This window comes from Tyto alba, unplaced genomic scaffold (genome assembly GCF_018691265.1).
Source record: "Tyto alba isolate M040663 unplaced genomic scaffold, T.alba_DEE_v4.0 Super-Scaffold_22, whole genome shotgun sequence".
In the NCBI taxonomy this organism is placed as follows: Eukaryota; Metazoa; Chordata; class Aves; order Strigiformes; family Tytonidae; genus Tyto; species Tyto alba.
This window is the reverse complement of record NW_024881296.1, coordinates 7,240,103-7,258,451: the sequence shown is the minus strand read 5'-3', so window position 1 is coordinate 7,258,451 and position 18,349 is coordinate 7,240,103. Positions and strand designations below refer to the sequence as shown.

Below are 18,349 nucleotides of genomic sequence, written 5' to 3'. Positions count from 1 at the left end.
GTAGAAAAGATTAAGCATTTTTGGATGAGGTGACTGATATTTTCTGACAGACCCTTGGTGTTACACACTAAATATTAAAGAAAACAATCATAGCAATAATAGTTATGAATGGCCAAGAGAGGACAGGAAAACTAGGGCTTGTTCATCTAGTGCTGATGGGCTGGTTTTCTTCTGGGACCCTGAAGACCACCACCAGAATCACTGTCTGATAGTAAGGTGAGCGTTGAGGTAGGAGAGAAGTTTTTTCCTTGCACTTCTGAGTTTTGTTTCACAGCTCCAGGTAAACCTGAACACAGTTTCAGTGCTAGCTGGCATGGCCTTATTGTTAAAATACAGTTTTTCAGTTGGGCTTTTCTTTTTATCTTGCACCAGATGCAATCCTGGCTTGTCAAACCTGGGAAATGATTGATTCATCTATTGTATTGCCCTGTTCTCAGTAAATTGCAGTGTGAGTCCCAATTTACCTGCCATATGGCCAGTTCTTCTTAAAAATCCAACTGCATAAGTAATTTGTGCCCAAGAACATGGGAAGGGAGCACATTACTTCCAAAGTATGTAATCAAGCAGTGTGATCCAACCCATTAACTGGGTGACATCCTTCTCTTTATTTGGACAGTTTACTGGCTCTGGGGTTTCAAGTTGGAGCTGTCACTTATACTTTCTGATAACAAAACTTAATTGAAATTTCATTCCTGTACCAGCAAGTGCCAGGTCACCAGATGGTTCCTAATTGTTATAGCCCATATTCTTTGCCGGATTGCAGCAGACGTTGTTTGTGCTAATGTTACTGGGACAACTGCTACATGTATTTTGCAAATTTTTAATATACATATCTTATTGTTTAAATAATATAAAAAGAATTGCTTCAGTATTTATTAGCCAGTGTAAAGTAATAAACTTTCACAGGGAACTCTTAAAGTTGGGATTTTTTGGTAGTTTTGTTTTCTAAATCATAAATAGAACTCTAACAGCTTTTTAACCACAATAAACTAGTGGGTCCTTATGAAAAAAATCAGAATTTCTGAGATTGTAAAAGCTGTGATCCGATCAGGGAGGTAATTCAAGTCACACTGTCTCATCATATCAATACATGCAACATAAGTAACACTTATCCTGAGGCAAATGGCTTCCAGGATGTGGGATGGGATACCCAAATTGGGAAGATGTAGGAGATGTTAACAGGACAAACAAATGGAGAAGATCTGCCAACCATCGCAGGTTTATGAAAGGCAAGAAAGGATACCTACAGGGACGATGTGCATCAACAGACTTCATACTTCTCAAACTCTTGCTCAGGACCTTTTGGGTTGAGAAATACACTCCTTGTGCTGGGCTTAGAAAATGCACGTCATGAGCTCGCTCACTGCAGCAGGGCAGGCCTGTCCATGGCAGAAAGGGAGGATGATCACTGAAGCCCATTAAAGTTACAGGCACGGGTTGGAACCTGCTTCCCTGCCTGCCTGTGTCCTTGGAGGTCTTTTCCCTTTTGGTCATATACATGAAGAAGTGGTATCTTGGCCACTTCCTCGTAGCTGGTTCTGACTGCATGTGGGATGATGAAGCAGTAGGAGGTAAAGGGGTTGCAGAGGAATTCTTCTAAGAGCAAGAATCAGGCCTGCTCTGAGTAAACGGTGAGAGGGAGCTTTCATGCAGAAATAGACATAATGATTTAGGTCCCTTCAGGAGTAACAAGCGTGGTACTGAATGGCAGAACCAGCTGCCTGCTTAGACATTGGAACTGAGGACAATCACAAAGACAGGTTTTGGAAAACAGAGTATAATAATAGATGGTATGGTGCCTGAAGGACTTCCTGACCACTTGCAGGACTGAGGACGGAGGTTTCCCAGCTGATGCATTTGAGCAACTCGTTTGCATCAAGAGATCAAGTGACATGCTTCAACTTACCCTCCAGATGTGCCTAAAATTCTTGTTGATATTCTCCAACAGCCATTAGGAAGATGATGAAAAAAAGAGAGCACAAGTAATCCCTGTCACCACTGGTGGCTTTATAGCAGTTTCTAAACTTCAAGTGGCAGGGCTTTCCTCTTTGCTGTTTTCGTTGCTTTTGCTACTTTTTCATTGTCTTTAATTGGGGTGGCAAAGGGTATTCGGTGGTGTGTGTTTTTCTATGTGTACTGCTTGTTTTTAACTCTTTGTCCAGAACAACTCCCAAACTGAAAAGTAAAAGATGAGCAAGTTATGGTGGTTTGTGCAGGGATGGGCTATTACTCATTTTAAGAGTCCAACCCAAGATGTCATTTCTGATATATAAGTAATTTTTATCTAGATTGTCTTAAAAGACAAACTCATCCTTGTGCAATCAGGAAGGTAATTGTGAGACCAGTTGAGATGGTTAAGTTAGCCAGGGGAGAAGCAAATGCACCTAGGGTCCCTCCAAGAGGGACTTGTCCCTAAAACTTACTCCCTCCTTCCTGTCTTCATTTTAATGTCTTGCAGGTCAAAATGCAAGGCCTGTGGGGCTGTTCCAGAAAGACACACTTTCTTTGACCTGGAGTGCAGAGAGCAAACTCCTGTTGTTAGTATTGCATCATTACAGCTTTACTCTGCTTTATGCTGTACAACTGATCCATAACTTTGGTATTTACTCCAGTTGCAGAACTGTTGGCAGGCCTGCGTGAGATGGCTCCAGTAAAAGCAGGACTGCTGGGATCTACACTATTGCTAAACTCAAACCAAAACAAAATGCATATCTTCACAGTTCTTCCTATTGAGATCAGAAGTAGAAGTAATAAATACAGTAAAGGAAGCTGTTTTCAAACTATTCGGGATGTTAAGTGGAATGGGAGAGTGCTTAGAAATATTTCTCAAATGGTTTCTGTAAACATTCCTTGAATAGCTTTCTTGTTTGGTGTGTTTAAGAAGACAGGGATACTTTCTAGAAAATTTGGTTTGTTAGAAACCTCATAGAGGCTGAGAAAACAAAATTTCAGTTCCATTTTAGGACTTCAAAAGAAGCAAATAAAGTTTCAGAGGAACATCTGAAACTTAGCCTCCAACTCGACACCAAACTTCTCTAAGTTTGCCCATGTCTCATTGTTCTGGACATATAAATGTCCAGAAATAAATGCCAGCAGCAGACAAGAGATGTATCTTTGGCTGACACCTGTGCTGCTATAAGGTTTCAGAAAAATGGAAAGCAAATTTGTTAGGACTCTACTGTGAATAATGCCTTCCTCGATGCAGCCCTTGACTATATCAACCCATACTAAATTCACACAGCATGTGTGTAATTTGACAGAATTCAATCAACAGCTAAAGTGGTGTTGTAACAGTGATGAATACCATGAAAGCAGCAGGATAGTGAATCTGCTGCTCTCATTGAAAATGAGCCAGATTTCCTGTTGATAAAAGGTTTTGATAACGGAAAATCTACTCCAATATTTTGTTATTAAAAATAGTTATATAGGAAATGTACTGAAGTACCTTTTGGTTCTTGCCTTTCTGTTGGAGGACCCTGGACAACTGGTTAGATGCTTGTTTTGAAGAAACCCTATGCATCTATTCCACTTTACAAATAAAACTGCACAATGTTTGGAGGGCTGTAAAGTAGCATTACAGGAGCAGTAGGAGTTGAGAAACCTGCAACAATCAAAGGCTGTTAATTGTGTTTCAGAAGAGTACAACAATGGCTATGAATTATGGCTATGAATCAGAAACCAGATTTTATTACATACTATAATTCTATTGCTGAGTCCTGTTAAAGTTATGGATAAGAAAATTAAGACCACATCCCATGGTATATCAGAGCTTCCCCTATATTGTGTTCTAGGTTAGCAAGGCTTGACCATGTTTCCTGAAGGGTTTCCTTCACTACATATACCATTAAATCTTGATCAGCATTATCATTAGTATAGTTGTATCCCAGTGTTGACACCAGCAGTCAGGAGCAAACAAATTAAATGTTAAGGACTGAAATGTGGAGAAGGTCAGACCATGGTCTGGTGGTTCTATCTTAAATTCCATGTCTGGCATGTTCCTGTGGACAAGAACTCCAAGCAATGCAGCTACCCACAGGCAGAAAGAGCAGGACTGAGATGAAGGAAGGAAACACAGATATACAGCAATTTCCAGATTTTTACTTTTTTTTTTTTTTAAGAATGGAAGAAGTTACAGTTACATAAAAATGGGCACATAGCAGAAAACTATGGTGCATGGAAGCAGGAAGGGGATAAACCATGAAGAGCCTGGCAGATAATGGGCAGAGCTTCAGTTTGATATCAAAGGTGAGAACAAGCCAGTGAAGGTGTCTGACAAGTGTTTGGAGATTTTTTTGAATGGTAAGTAGGGCAAGCTGTGTTCTAGAGGTGGCATGAAATATGTGTTGAGGAGAAGGTGGAACAGGCAAGGCATGAAGGTGAAAGGCACAACAGGGATTTGGGGGTGGGAAGAGATGTCCCTGAAAAGTTTCTGGAGATACTGTGAGGAATAACAGGCATGACTGCGTGGTGGCATTGAAATTTAGGAGAGAGTCAAAGGTTATGTACTCTTAATACATAACCATAAGGGACAGGAAAAATACTGAATCTGCCAACAGTTAAAGACAAGAGAAAAAGAGCTGGAATTTCCTTAATACCAAGGGAGTTGCTTTCAATCATGATACCACTAAACTTTCCAAATGACTCTGAAAATATTTGTTGAAGCAGACTTATCTTCTTTCAAAAACTTTTCTGCATTCCAAGAGATAATACTGTTAGAGCCCTCTGCACGGGTTTATATTCTGCAACCTTTTTTTGAAGTGACTAATTCCTGTGGAATTTCAGGCGATTTGATCATGTAAATACATTTACTTACTTTTGAAAACCGGATACCTTCTGTTAATGGGTACATAGAAAACCCAATTCTTCACTGATTTACCTCAGATACTGCAATATATGAAGGAAATTTACTAGGCTGTCACCCAAAACATTTGAAAAAGGTCTATGATTAGAATAAATACATATAATAGACATCTGAATTTTTTTCACTTAACATTTTAGGTTTTTGTTTGTTTGTTTCTATTATTTTTATTAACTGTACCTAAATCAATCTTTAAATGTTAATTTAGTTAGGAGTAATGTATATCTCAGCTGTTATTTAAACATTTCCTCTACCAAGCCATGTTATTTTAAAAAATTGGTAAGTGAATCGCTTGCAGAGGTCTCTGCAGAACTGAAGATTAATACTGTTTTCTCCAGCATGAGACATTCAAATTCATCCTCTAGAAACCAATAGAGAACACTGACTACCCTTCTGAGAAAATACAAGCAATTCCATGAAGTCAGGGTAGGTTTACATTACAATTGTCATAAAAAATTCAGACACATGAAATCATAAAAGCCAAAACAAGACAAAAACAGTTTAATACAGGTGAATGTCAATGCCAAACAAGAAAAAGGCAGTGAAGCTGCAGCTCATCTGAGTGATTTCAACATAACAGAACTGCATACATACAAGGAATTCAAAATGAGGGAAGAATCTGAATATGAGCAAAACTGAAATTAAAATCGAACAGTATACTGACTAAAAAGGAGGATAGAAAATGCAAGCAGCTAGCTGATAGCAAACACTAGCTATAGCAGATGTGATTGCTATTAGCTCTAAATGCATGTTAAATGAAAGCCAGTATCTGTTCTCACAGAGATGGCCTCAGTCATCTTAAAAGTTAGTTTGGACATCAAAACTTTAGAAAAGGATTAATGGCAGGGTTTGAGAGAGGTAGAGAAACCCAGTGTCTGATAGTAACCATGGGCAAATGTTCACAGTCCTGGATGGTTATTCTGCAGCTTTGAATGAGCAGTGTTACATTTCACAGGAGCTGGTGAAGATCCTGCATGTAGAAGTCAACAAAACCTTATAAGGTTGTGAATGTAAGATTCAATGAATTGACTTCTTTCTAGATAAAGCTGAGCAAGCAGTAAAGTAGATGCTGGTGACAAAAGCTGAGAAAAGGAAAGCAATAGTACCAAAGATTTGCAAATAATGACTAGCATTTAACTCTAAGAAGCACTTACACAAAGCAAAACAAAAGTATTATAATAGCAGGCATCATAAAATACGAGGACCCAGAAAAATTAAAGTAGTAAAAATGAGTAACCCAGTCAAAAAATTCAGTCATACAGTTAGCAAGGCTGGGTGTGATTTCAAAAAACTGAGGAAAAGGATGATGAAGGGATTACAAATTGTAAAATAGGTGAGAGAAACTATCATCAGAGAAATCACAAACTGTGTCATCTAATCAAAGTTCTGAGAGCTGAGGAATAAAAAATGAAGTGGAGGAAATGTGCCTGGCTGGGACTTCTTAAAATTGCTCCTAGTCACTCTGAGTAAAAAGACTAATCAGAACTACCTAACAGCAGGAAAACATTACAGTAGAAGAGGTAAAGTGACCGAAACTGTCAGCTTTTGGTATCCAGCTCTTCCCGTTGCACCATCCGTTATATAGTACTGGCTATCTAAATTTATTTTAATAAATAGTATGCTGAAATAACTGTTTAAAAGACAGTCATAGCACACTTGGTTTAGGGTCATAAATTCTGAAAGGAATTAATGTGTATATCTAAGAGCTTATTTCTCAAGTTTGTGACTTGTGGTGAAACATTAAGTTCAATTTTATTTGAGCTTTTAATCAGTCTTATCTTAAGCAATAAAACTATCGTTTTGAACACCCATCTATTTTATTTCTAGAATATTGTACAGATTTAAAGCAAAGATCAGTTGTTAAAGTAACAAGTCAAAAGTAAGAAGCTAGATGGCTTTCTTTAGTCAGGATCTATAATAAACTTAGGTAATTACTCCTCACATTTTAATTTCACTGTAGTAAAGTTTAAAGTGGAACTAACAGCAATGTAAAACTTGAATTTGTAGTAACTACAGTTTACTGCTTAATAGTGTGGAGCAAAGAAAATTTTAGTTAATGAGTCCATGAGACCAAAACAAAAACTACAGCAAACTCAGTCAAAATGTGATTATATATGAAATCTCTGAGGACTATGGGAAATCAGGAAATAAGGAGCTTTTAGTAAATATTTTGGGTTTGTGACACTTTGCATTGTGACTAGCCATTGGCTCTGACAAGCAACGTATCAAATCTGTAACAGAGACTGCATGTTTATCTGGATTGCTCAGCCTTCAGTAACGACTGAAAACACTTAAAAGCAGATGGCTGGGGGGGCTGTAAGAAACCATTTTGGTTTTGTCAGTCTCCCAGTGGATAAGGGCCCACACTGTAATGAGTACTAATTAATAATCTTTCCAGGAACACTGGCAAAGAGCCATGGATTGAATGCATGTGGAAAAATTTGCTGTTCTCAAAAAGCTGAGTTTTCAAATCAGGGTTTTCGGGTGCAGTGGGACAAGATTTGATACTTCACCAATCTTTTCTTTTTCTAGTCTGTGAAGCAGTCCTTAGGGAACAGTTTTCGTAGAGGTGTTTCTAGGAAAGTAGTTTTCCAACACTTTGGCTTTCTTAGGCCTGAATCAGAATAGTTCAGAGCTACCAGAGAGAGTACTGACACTTCTGCTACTTCACTTGGACGTGCCAGCTCTACCACTATGGTTCCACTTCTTGGGATGCTTATGGGGTATCTCAAAAACAGGCACGTATTCTTAAGTAGCTATGCTACTTTTGGGAAGGCTGTGCAACAACCACAGGGGATATGCTATTATGTGTTTCTCCCAGCATACTGCCATGTCCCCTGCACAAACGTATTCCATGCGATTTAGCCCTGACAATTTAGAAATGGTGTCTTTATGAAAAATTATTGTAATACTTTCCATTACAGAAATCTCTTATTGAACCTCTGATGTTAACAACTTGATCACAGGGGTACAGGATGCAAGTTATGACAAAATTGGCTAGCTAGTATAATGTAGTTGAGTGCAGATTACTGTAGGATTTGTACAAAAGGGAATTTGTTGCTGCCATTTTTTTGGTGTGTGTTTTATACTGATAGTAAATATCTCTGTTTTGCTCTGTTGGGTTGATGTATAGAATCCTCCTGTCATTAGCAGGTACTTCTTGCCCATATATTGGTTTGTGAGTTTTCAATGATAAACCGGTGACATGAAGTTCTTTCTCATTTTTGTTGACTGAGAGTTGCTGTTTGAATATTAAGTAAAATTTCATTTACTCTTACAACATAGATAGTATCTGAAAAGATTATTATCTCAGAGGGTAGAAAGTATCTGTTAACCTCTCCATGCAATAATAACTACCTTAAGTCTATATGTGAAAAGACAAAACCAAGCTAAGACATGTAACCATGATGCTTATGTGCTGTTCATGTGCAATGTCTCCTATTGTCTTCCTACTATGCATTTTCTGTCATTTTCATCAGTCTCCTGATAAAATCATAAACGCTATTAAACAACAAACATTATAAATGTTATCCCAAATAAAATTAGCTGAAAATAAATTAGTTTCATTATTTAAACAAAAGAAATATTATTCCTACCACATTTGCTTCTGGAAGTTGAGAAGTGAAGATGGCATTGGGGATAGAAAAAAGCCTGGGAATTTGCCCTTGAGTTTCAACCCATTTGGGGTTGAAAATAAACTTTCTTTTAAAAATAAACTTTTCTTAAGTGATGATCTTCAAATCGTGGACTTTAGTGTTAGCAACTCATTTAAATAGCTGCACAGTAAAAATGTTTGGGCAGCATTGTATTTCAATGACAGTTCTGCCTGTGAGAACTGCAAGATCTTATGCAATCAGTAAAATCAGAATTACTGCCATGTATAAATGACAGTCTGAATCCATGTGTGTTAAAGAAATCCATGGTATTAAAAGAAAAAAAAAAATGGTCTGGAATTGGAGCTGATGAAACAGAGGCGCTCTAATTAAACATTTAAGAATTGCTCTGGCCAGAGATTCCTTTGATATATGGGTAATGCTGCTTACCTTTAGAATAAAAATGTTAGTAGTGGTGTTCTCAGAAGTCAACACCAGATACTTGAATAATCCTCACAGATGTTATTACTTTAAATAGGAGAGGTACTGCCATTCCTACAAAATAAACACATAGTAGGATGGAAATAAAAAAAATCCCTCCAGGATGTTAAAGTGTAAACACAGGCTCTTGCAGTAAGTACATGGAGAACTACAGTGAGAAATGAAGAAGTTGAGGGAAAAAGTAAGATTGTAAATTATAAGGAAAAAGGGAGATTTTAAGTCTGTCATTTAACCCTGAGGATAAATTCCTAAGTGATGAGATAGTTAGGAATGTAAAGCTGGCAAATGAGACAAACTACACAGAGTGGAAAGACGGGGTCAAGAGAGATCTAAAAACTAAGGAATTTTGAGCTCTCTTCAGATTCAAGTCAAAGAACATCTCTGAAACTTGTAATAGGGATATGGACTCTAAAAAACTCAGTAGTTAAACAAAATAAAGGTTGTTAAGTTCAGTGATCAAACTGGAAGTCACAAAAACCAAACCAGAAATCAAAAGTGAACATCAGATGGTAGTTCAACCATCATAACGGAAAAGGGGATGTGGCAGGTACTAGTACTTCAACCAATGGAACAGAAAAGGGGACATGGCAAATTCTTCATTATATCAAACCCTTAAATCATGATGCAATACACTCATTTGTTCTGAATTTCTGGACTGTGGGTGCTGACCCCCACCTTTCCCCAGTGTCAGAGAATGCAATCAGGGAGTTGTGAAGCGTTGAAAATTTACTGAGCTCTTCCCTACTGTTTGCACACCCTTCGTCTTCAAGGTCAAGTAACTTCCATCAACCTCTCAAAACTCTCCCAGATTATATAGATTTACTGTCATCAATAATTCTTAAACTATTTTGTAATAAATTGTGAAAATCTGACTTAAATAAGAAACTTCAACCTGAGAAAGTCTAAGAGGGCTCATCTAGTTCTGGTTACTGTATTTAGCGATAGAACAGTGAAACAAACACATCGTTATACACCTTAGCTGATAAATCTGTGCTGTTAACTGGCTGTGACTGTGTTTTAAATAACTATTTGTAATGAAAATGAAGCATGGAACTATTTTAATGAGAAATAAAAACTTAATGTTCAGTTAGGAACATAGATTGTACTTGGCTGTTCCTATAGTACGTTATTACTTCTACCCTGGGCAAGTTTTGTGTGTACTGACTGCATTTGCTGCTTCTGTCTTAATTTCTGCTTTTGACAGCAAGTTTCTTGTGCTGTTTGGATTACTTCTGTATTAAGATACTGATGCTGAAGTCATGCTGTAGGTACCACTTAAGAATCATTCGTTAGAGATTCAAATAGTAGTTTATTTTAAAACTTAAGTAAATTCACCAATGTATTAAATTTGCATGATAGTCTTAAATTAACTTGTATATACTGCAGCTAAATGTATCAGGCCTTATAAAGTTAAAATATATCTTAATCCAGACCGTGAAAACTTGCAATTACATTGTATATCCTGGAAGCTTGTTTATTACAAGTTCACTGATGTCTTTGTATTGATTAGGAACACTTAGTTTTCCCAGAAAATCACCCTCTTTGTCTGACGTACTGTTTTCCAGGACACTAAGTTCAAGATCACGCATGTCAGATGGCAAGTACGAGCCAACTTGAGTTACTGACTGGTTTCTTCCTGCAAATGTCTGCCCCTTTCCTACATTCAGATCAATATCAGAGCTATCTTGTTTGCTTCTCAGTGTAGATACTTGTTTAATATGCTGATCACCGCTGTTCTCTTCCTTGCTGATCTGTTGGGTTTCCTGCTCTTCATCTAATAACAAGGCCTCCAGTCGAGAAAGGTTCGGTGAATCAACAGATTCACCCCTAGTTCTCTTGCTCATTTTCAAGTCACAGTTTCTCTTCAAAGACTGGACTGGAGATGAAGCTGAAGGAACTGGCAGAAGATCTGAACTACTTCCAGCTCTTTGACTTGTCTTTGAAATTCTGGACCTGCTGGATTCCGGCTCTGTATCTGACCAGCCTTGCTTTGGGCTTTCAAGCCACAGAGGTTCAGGACTGCTGTCAGGAGCTTCTGAGTCTCTGCCTATACACTCAGCACTGGTGAAATCTTCTGAATAAACTGTGTTCTCAGGACTAGCAACAAAGTCATCTGAGTATACAAATTCAGAGCGGTTTTCAAGACTCCCGCTGGGGCTTGGTTGGTGATCACTTAGAACTGACACATCATCATCATTTGTGGTTTTACGATGGATTAAGTGTATTGCTTCCTCATTGCTTCCCTTTGCATTAGCATCTGATGGGAAAGCTGCTGGGAGTTGGGCTTTCACATACTTTTCCTTGTGAGCAGATTTTAATACAGTTTCCTCCAGTAAGGGGGCTGTAGTTACTTTGCATGTTCGTTCCTTGCTTGCAATTTCATTGTTCTTCAATACACTTGCAATAGCTTGTTTCTGCAGGCCCGGGGACACATCTCCTGTCACAGAAACGCACTCTGTGAGAGCACCCTTTTGTAATGAAGTCTCAACAGTTTTATCAAACCGATTATTCTGCTTTGAACTGTCTGCCTTGCTACAATGCCTGTGAGAAACCACATGCTGTTCTCCAGCATTTCTGACCAGCTTTCTTTTGGATAAAGGGTTTCTCTCCCTCAGCATCTCCATTTGCTTTTTTCTGTACTGCTCTCTCCTTTCATGAATTATGAGCTTATCAGGGTTGGTCTGCTGCAGCCGTAGCCTCAGTGTATTCGTCAGCCCGTACAACAATTTCTTCCTGGGAGGTCTGTTTTCCTTAGTTTCACAGTTCCTTTCAGAGCTCATCTCTCCCTGGGGTACAGCTTTCTTAGGTCCTCTCCCAGCCTGAGAACGCAGCAGTGAGGTGGACTCTTGCTGGCCTTGCTTGAATTGAGGGCTGGCAGCTCCAGCCTGAATTGAGGGCTGACTGCCACCAGGGCCCACAGGTGCCTCTGAAGGCTTGAGGGCAGACGAGCAGCGGGGGCAGGGGGGCTGCGAGGCCATGCCACCGCTCCCGGGGGCCTGGTAGAGCCAGGCAAGACAGGGGTGGACAGCAGCAGGCGTAGCGCTGTGGGTGAGCACCGACAGCTCTGCCAGCAAGGCACGGAGTAGCGGCAGCTGCCCTAGGGGGCCGTGGAGCTGCTGAGGGCTGGAGGGGCGCAGCAGTGAGGGCCCGCCACTGGGACGCGGGGGGCTCCGGCCCTCGTCTTTCTCCCGTTGTCTCCCGGCCTCGACACGCTCCCATTGCCCTGCGGCCGCCGCTGCCGGCGGCTGATGAGGGTCAGCAGGCTCGCGGCTGTAATAGAGCGTGGGAGGGCAAAAGATGTTGCCCTCCAGCTCCTCCTCCTCTTCCTCCTCGCCCCCCGGCTCCGGGGAGGTGGCAGCGCGGGGGCTAGCGGAGCTCGGCGGGGGCGGCTCCTCGCCTGCCCCCAGGCTGGCGAGGCGGTAGCCCAGCACCAGCTCCCCGACGGGGCGTCCCGCGGCGTCCCGCAGCGGGAACCGGCCGCGGCGGCCGCAGGCAGCGGGCGCCCCGGGCCGCTGCAGCAGCTCGGCGGCGGCGGGGGCCAGGGAGACGTCGCAGCCGCCGAGGAGGCGGGGGGGCCCCGGGGCCAGCCCGGCGGGCAGCGCCAGCAGCAGGGCGCGGAGCGGGCGGCGGCGGAGCGCGGCGCAGAGCGAGCCCCGGCGCCAGCGGAAGAGGCAGCGCTTGCCGCGGCCGAAGGGGAAGGCCCGGCCCGGCGGCGGGGGCGGCGCGGCGGCGGCGGCGGCGGGGCGCAGCAGGAGGGTGGGGAAGCCCAAAAGGCGCAGCGCCACGGCGGGGCGCAGCGCGGGGCCCGGCGCCGCCACCCGCACCGCCTCCACCCACAGCTCCAGCGCGAACAGCTCCTCCGCGCCCCTCGCCGCCATGGCGCGCCAGGCTCTCGCGAGAGCCGTGCGGCTGGGTAAGGCGAGGCCGCCGGCCCTCTCGCGAGAGGAGCGGCGCTCACCCCAACCCCTGGGGCGTCGTTGCCCCCGGCAACGCGCCTTAGCAAAGCCCCCTGGGAGTTGTAGTCCGGTCCGGGAGGGCGTCGGCGTCCCGGGGCAGGCACGGGAGGCACTACCCGCCACCCCCCCGCACGGCAGAACCCAGGGACTCCGAGGGGCTACTCAGCCCCTGATCCCACGGGTGTGTGTGGGGGGGGGGGTCGTTGAGCCGTGCTCCGCGGTCCTCCTGCGTGCCCCCCGCGGCGGACTCGCGGCAGCCTTGTTGCAGCCTGCCCTGGGCGGGGGCTGCGGGGACAGGCCGGGTTTGGGGCAGCCGGTGCAAGCCAGGTGCTCCCCGGTGTCTGCTCACAAGCGCCCTGTGTGGCGTGGCGGCTGCTGTCGCGCCCCTGCCCTCGGCTTTGAAGGCAGCGGCCGAGGCCCTGGCCGTGTTTTTCCCACCTGGATCGAGTAACAGCCCCAGGAGCAGGGCGGGATGGCGCACTGCGCTCCATCAGTCAGCAGGAGTGCTTGTGGAGGCAGGCAGGGACGTTAAACTGTTTCCTGCACCTTTGTGGCCTCTTCCCACCCCAAGAGAAACATCGAGGCCTGTGCCAGGGGCTGTGGGCTGAAGAGTCTCTCCACGGTCAAGGGCCCATACATATTTGAGATTTTTAAAACTGTGGTTCTACATTAATTAGATTTTTCTAATCAGCTGTAAATGTCACCTTGTCATATTTAATGTCTCCATCTCTGTAATGCCTGAGTGCCTTGGGCATGCATGGATAAATGCCTATTTTCTCTCTTGTCTGCATGTAAAGTGGGAGTTGCAGTGGACACTGAAGAATTTCACTCCTTACCACCTGCCTGGCAAAGAGAGTGCCCTTCCCTTACACCAAGAGTCTCTTTGCTACAGGCATAGCAAATACTGGCCCAGCTGAGAAGAAAATTGTTTTGTTCAGTTAGTAAGTTGACTCCAAAAACAGTGTATCCTAAATTGCTGGTGTTCGGTTAAATTTACAGTATATCCTCACCATTACCATACCATTTACCTACCTAGTTACTACCAGTGAAGTGACTAAAAGAAAAACCAATCCCCTCTCCCTTTCTTTTTATTCCCTGCATTTCCCCTCCTTTCCTTCCTCTGCCAAATCACAATCACTTTTTACAAGAGCAGAAACCATCAGGAAATGGTTAGAGTCCAACCCTTTGCTGTTGGTCAGGTCCCTTGATTATTATTATTTAGAGGACACTCTTCATTAGTGGTTATGTTTGAGAACAGAGTTAAGGAGGTTGACCTCTGAATTGTGACCAGTGCTAAAGAAGTAAATAATTAAGTTGTTCTCCGTTCCTCCACTGCCTCTATTCTAAGCACACGAGTCTAAGAGCTACAAGTAGTCTGCTGTCAAGGCTGTGTTCCGGTGTTGCCGTTGTACTGGCATTGTGGCAGATTAAACAAACGGCCAGTTTGTTTTGCTGCCACATTCATCTCCTGCCATCAGTCATCTGCTTTCCTTGTGTTTCCTTTTACTTAAGCAAGTTCCCATCCCAGGAGGGGCTGACAGTTTAGTTGTCATTCTCCATAAGGGAACCATGACAAAAGACTCCCTGATACACTGAAAGTGACAGATGTATTTAACAGTGGTCAAATAGTTGCTTTCGAGGTCCCTTAGGAAGGCAATGAATAAGGCATTTTTTCCATTTTACAGATTGGCATACTCTGACTGTGACGTTTAGTCCAGAATTTCTAACCTCATGATTTTGAAGCTTCCAGTCCGCATAGGCAAAGACATCTCTTTGTGTGTGGTAACGGTGACTGGAATTAAGGGGTAAATTATGGAGGAACCAAAGCCTTGGGTTTAAGATGCTGAGCCCCTGCACTCCCAACAGTTTCATGTGAAACTGAAATTTTCAATCTCATGTCCCTGAAAATCAGCCCTATTCCTGTATTTCATTCTGTACAGACAATATAAAAAAAATTACGGAGTACTTGTGAAAACTATAGGTGTTAATAAGCTGTGTAAGATCAGTCAGTGAATTAGTGACAAAACAATTTAAATAGAATGGGGTATGGATTTTTAAGTTTGGTGGTGGTAGTGGTGTGTTTTATTAAGTCAATCCTCTGGTCACAAGAGCATATTTCTCTTCAAAATAAACAGAAAACAAAATTTGGGGGTTTTGAGTTGCAAGTTAGAAAAAAAAAGACCATTTTCTTTCCAATATTTCTAGTTTCTACTAACCACCATTTTAAGGAGACTTATGATAACACTTCTTTAGGTTGCATGTCACAAAAGAATGATTTAGAAAATAGGCATGCCTCAGAGAGGCAGGGTTATGGAGCCTAGTTTCATTACCTGCTACTGCCCCAAAGACAGCAGGTACATAGTTAGGATCTACATTAGTTACATTTAGTAATCTTTTTAAAATAACTCTAGTTCTTCTCAGTGCAATCTCTTCAGTGCTCCTTTCTTAGAACTAGACTTCAATTTTTCCATTTTCTTCTAAAAGACTGGAAGGCTGAGGAATTTTGCTGATTCAGTGAAGTCTTTCACTGTCCTTATTTGTATGTTTGAAGTACTAACATTGTGTCTCAGAAAATTTCAGCCCAGACAATTGGTATCATTAGCAGCAACTCAGCAACTTTAGTTCAAATCTATCTCTTGAAGGCTCTGAAATGCCTTCTTTTGCCCTTAATTTCTGTAAAGTTTCATATTTATTGATCTCTACACAAAGATATCTCTCTATACAGTTTTATATTTGTTTATGAATGGAGAAGTATGCCTATTAAAGGAAAAAAAAAGATCTTGAGAAAACACAGATTTTGGTAGATCTACAATTGAATCTACTATTCTGGTGTCATTCTAAAGATTGCATTTTTTACAGATCAAATGCTGCAGTAAAGAGCCATTGTTCACCTGGATATAAAATTGCTCTTGTCTGTGCAGAATCTGCAGGGCGATGCTTGGAACTTGTGCAAATATTTAGCCTGGTGGCACTCTGATTCAGAAGGGGGTCAGACAGTCTGCTGGAATATTCAGCTGCAACATACTAGCAGTTCTTAAAATACTCCAGCTTAAAATGCCACCCAGAGAAGACTTACTTAGTCTTTTCTCAGTTGTCTGTTGAGTCACCCACTTGCGAAAGGGCAATAAACAGGAAGAAATTCAGGAGTAAGGATGACAGCCTTTGGTAATGCTCTCAGCTTTCATGAACTCTCTTCAGTTCAGGAAGAATGAAAAATTATAAAATACATGAGCAAAGCATTTGAGGCTTTTGCAATATATTTAGGTTTCTCTCTTGAAGAGCCTAGAAAAGGTTTTGAAAGGGATGAAGTCACATGAGAATGTTAAATCTCTTCAGAAGTTACTGTTTGCATGGGTTTCTGTATATTGTGCAGAGTTTTTCATGGAGCTTTGCTGTTTCCTGTGTCCAAATGCTATTTCATTATCCTTAATTTTACGCTGACCCAGACCTAGTGATGTATGGAGCAGCCTAGGAACAATTGCAGTGTTATTATTGGCACAGGCATATTGATATCCATCAAAATGAAGGATACCATGGTTTATCCCCACTTCTCAGAGTGTACCCTCCTGTCCACAAAGTGCCCCATCAGTTGGGTGGTCAGAACAGCTGGTACAGAATCTATTCGGATGTACACCTCCAAAATATCTCCCGTTGCTACCCTAAAGATGTTTGTTAACTCCTCTTCAGTATGATAGCTCTCATGTTTATTTTAATCCTTTACTATCTTTAGCAGACTTTGGGAGTGTTAAACATTATTTGCCTAGTCGTGTGGCCTTTCTCCATTTGGTAAACACCAGTCTGTTTCCTGTGTTTTTAATTATTTCATTGCCACCTTTAGTATTTTACTTTCTCAGAGTGGTGAGAATTAAGGTTTATGGCAGTTACTTCTGCAAATTCAGCAGGGGTGGCATGCAGGATTGTTTTCTCATTACCTCATGGGGGAGAAATGGTTGGCCTTTAAGATATGTGTGAATTCATGGCTTTCACAGCCAGCTTGGAAATACAACCCATGCCAGCTTGGCTTCTGATTCCAAACTTCTTCAAGGATTAATGGAACTGCGACAAAACACAGCTTCTCCTTCTGTACTGAGCAGTCCTCATCATCTTTCTTGAATCTGGGGAAACTCAGTCCAAACAGACACTTAGAGGAAACATGGGAAAAGCTGGCAAATACTTGAGAGAGAATGACACTGTGAAAGCCAACAGGAAGCAGGATGTCACAAATACAGGAGCTTAGATAACTATATTGAACACGACAATGAGACATATCCAGAAGGGTCACATCTGAGGTGATTTCCTTCATTTAAAAAAAGTTCTCTTTAAAGCCAATAGACATTTTTGCTTAAAAGAAAACAATAGTGAAGGGTCAACCTCAGGATTCGGCCCATTGAATATTCTTTGCATAATGCCCAGCAACATGCAAAGCCAATTTCCTTAAATAACTGAGTGTCATTAGCACATGGAGGTTTTACCATCAGTCTTTCCTTTTTTTGATATAAACCATCATGAACTCATTTGGTATTAATGGAAACCCCATGGGTTTGCATGCTGTCATTTAGCATTAATTAATGTATCATTGTTTAAATCCTGTTACTTCCCATCCAATAGCTGGGAAGCTCTCAGAAAGTTCTCAAAGGGGTTGATTTATTTTCTTTGGCTTCATGGTTGCAGTCCATACTTGTCATGCATGTATATATTGAATGACGAAAGGATTCCAGGTGCTCAGCCATCCAAAGAGGACAGCTTAATCACAGAGCAGCACAGTTGTGTACATATGTTTGAAAAGCGGTGAAAATCTGTTCTAAAAGTTTTCTTCAAGGTGTGGGGGTCCTTACAATTCTTGTTGTAACTGTAGAGCAGGATAGGTCCTCAGCCCCTCTCAGGGTTTAGCATTCTCTCCGTGGGCAGTGAATTTTCAGACTCGCCACCTCCTAAAAAGCTACCTTTGCAGCATTCCTCTAGCTCAAGCTGGGAACCACTGGGGGCAAATTGCAGTTCAAATATCTGACAGAGCCTCTGACAGCAAAAGCTCTTGTGAGCCTCAGGATGGTTCTTAAAGTCAATTCAATAGTTAGATGAGATTTCATTAAAATAAAAAATTGGAGATGTCTGCAAATATTTGAGTAGGAAACAGTTAGTGTTGTGTGCATCGTACCATCACACTGATGACACTCATTGTTTAATCTGTCATAATTACCACTGTAAAGGATGTTTTTTCAGAGGTTCACAGTACAGCTGTTTTGTTCACTGCACATTTCCAACCTCTAAGCTGTTTCTCTTTTTCCCTTTAAAAACGAATTAAAATCAATTTGACTGCTTTGAGAGCTCTCCTTTACAGTGAGCAAAACAAAAAGAACCAGGGATGTTGTTACGCAGAGCTGCAGAGCTGGACCAGATCCTCCTCACTGCTTGTGCTGCTGAGTGATATTTAAGTGCCTGTG

The 18,349-nt window shown here is 42.0% G+C and overlaps 2 protein-coding genes across 8 annotated transcripts in view; one reads left to right on the top strand and one right to left on the bottom strand.

Moving 5' to 3' along the window:
- SIPA1L2 (signal induced proliferation associated 1 like 2) overlaps positions 1–18,349 on the top strand; it is a 280,300-nt gene that overhangs the window by 49,150 nt on the left and 212,801 nt on the right. The window lies entirely within an intron of this gene.
- On the bottom strand, positions 10,270–13,012 carry MAP10 (microtubule associated protein 10). Its single transcript, XM_009976323.3, has one exon. The coding sequence runs from the start codon at positions 12,828–12,830 to the stop codon at positions 10,401–10,403; it is 2,430 nt and encodes an 809-aa protein (XP_009974625.3). The 5' UTR covers positions 12,831–13,012; the 3' UTR covers positions 10,270–10,400.

Bases quoted from the DNA above. Each gene is read 5' to 3' on its own strand.
- MAP10 (XM_009976323.3), bottom strand. From the start codon at position 12,830: ATGGCGGCGAGGGGCGCGGAGGAGCTGTTCGCGCTGGAGCTGTGGGTG.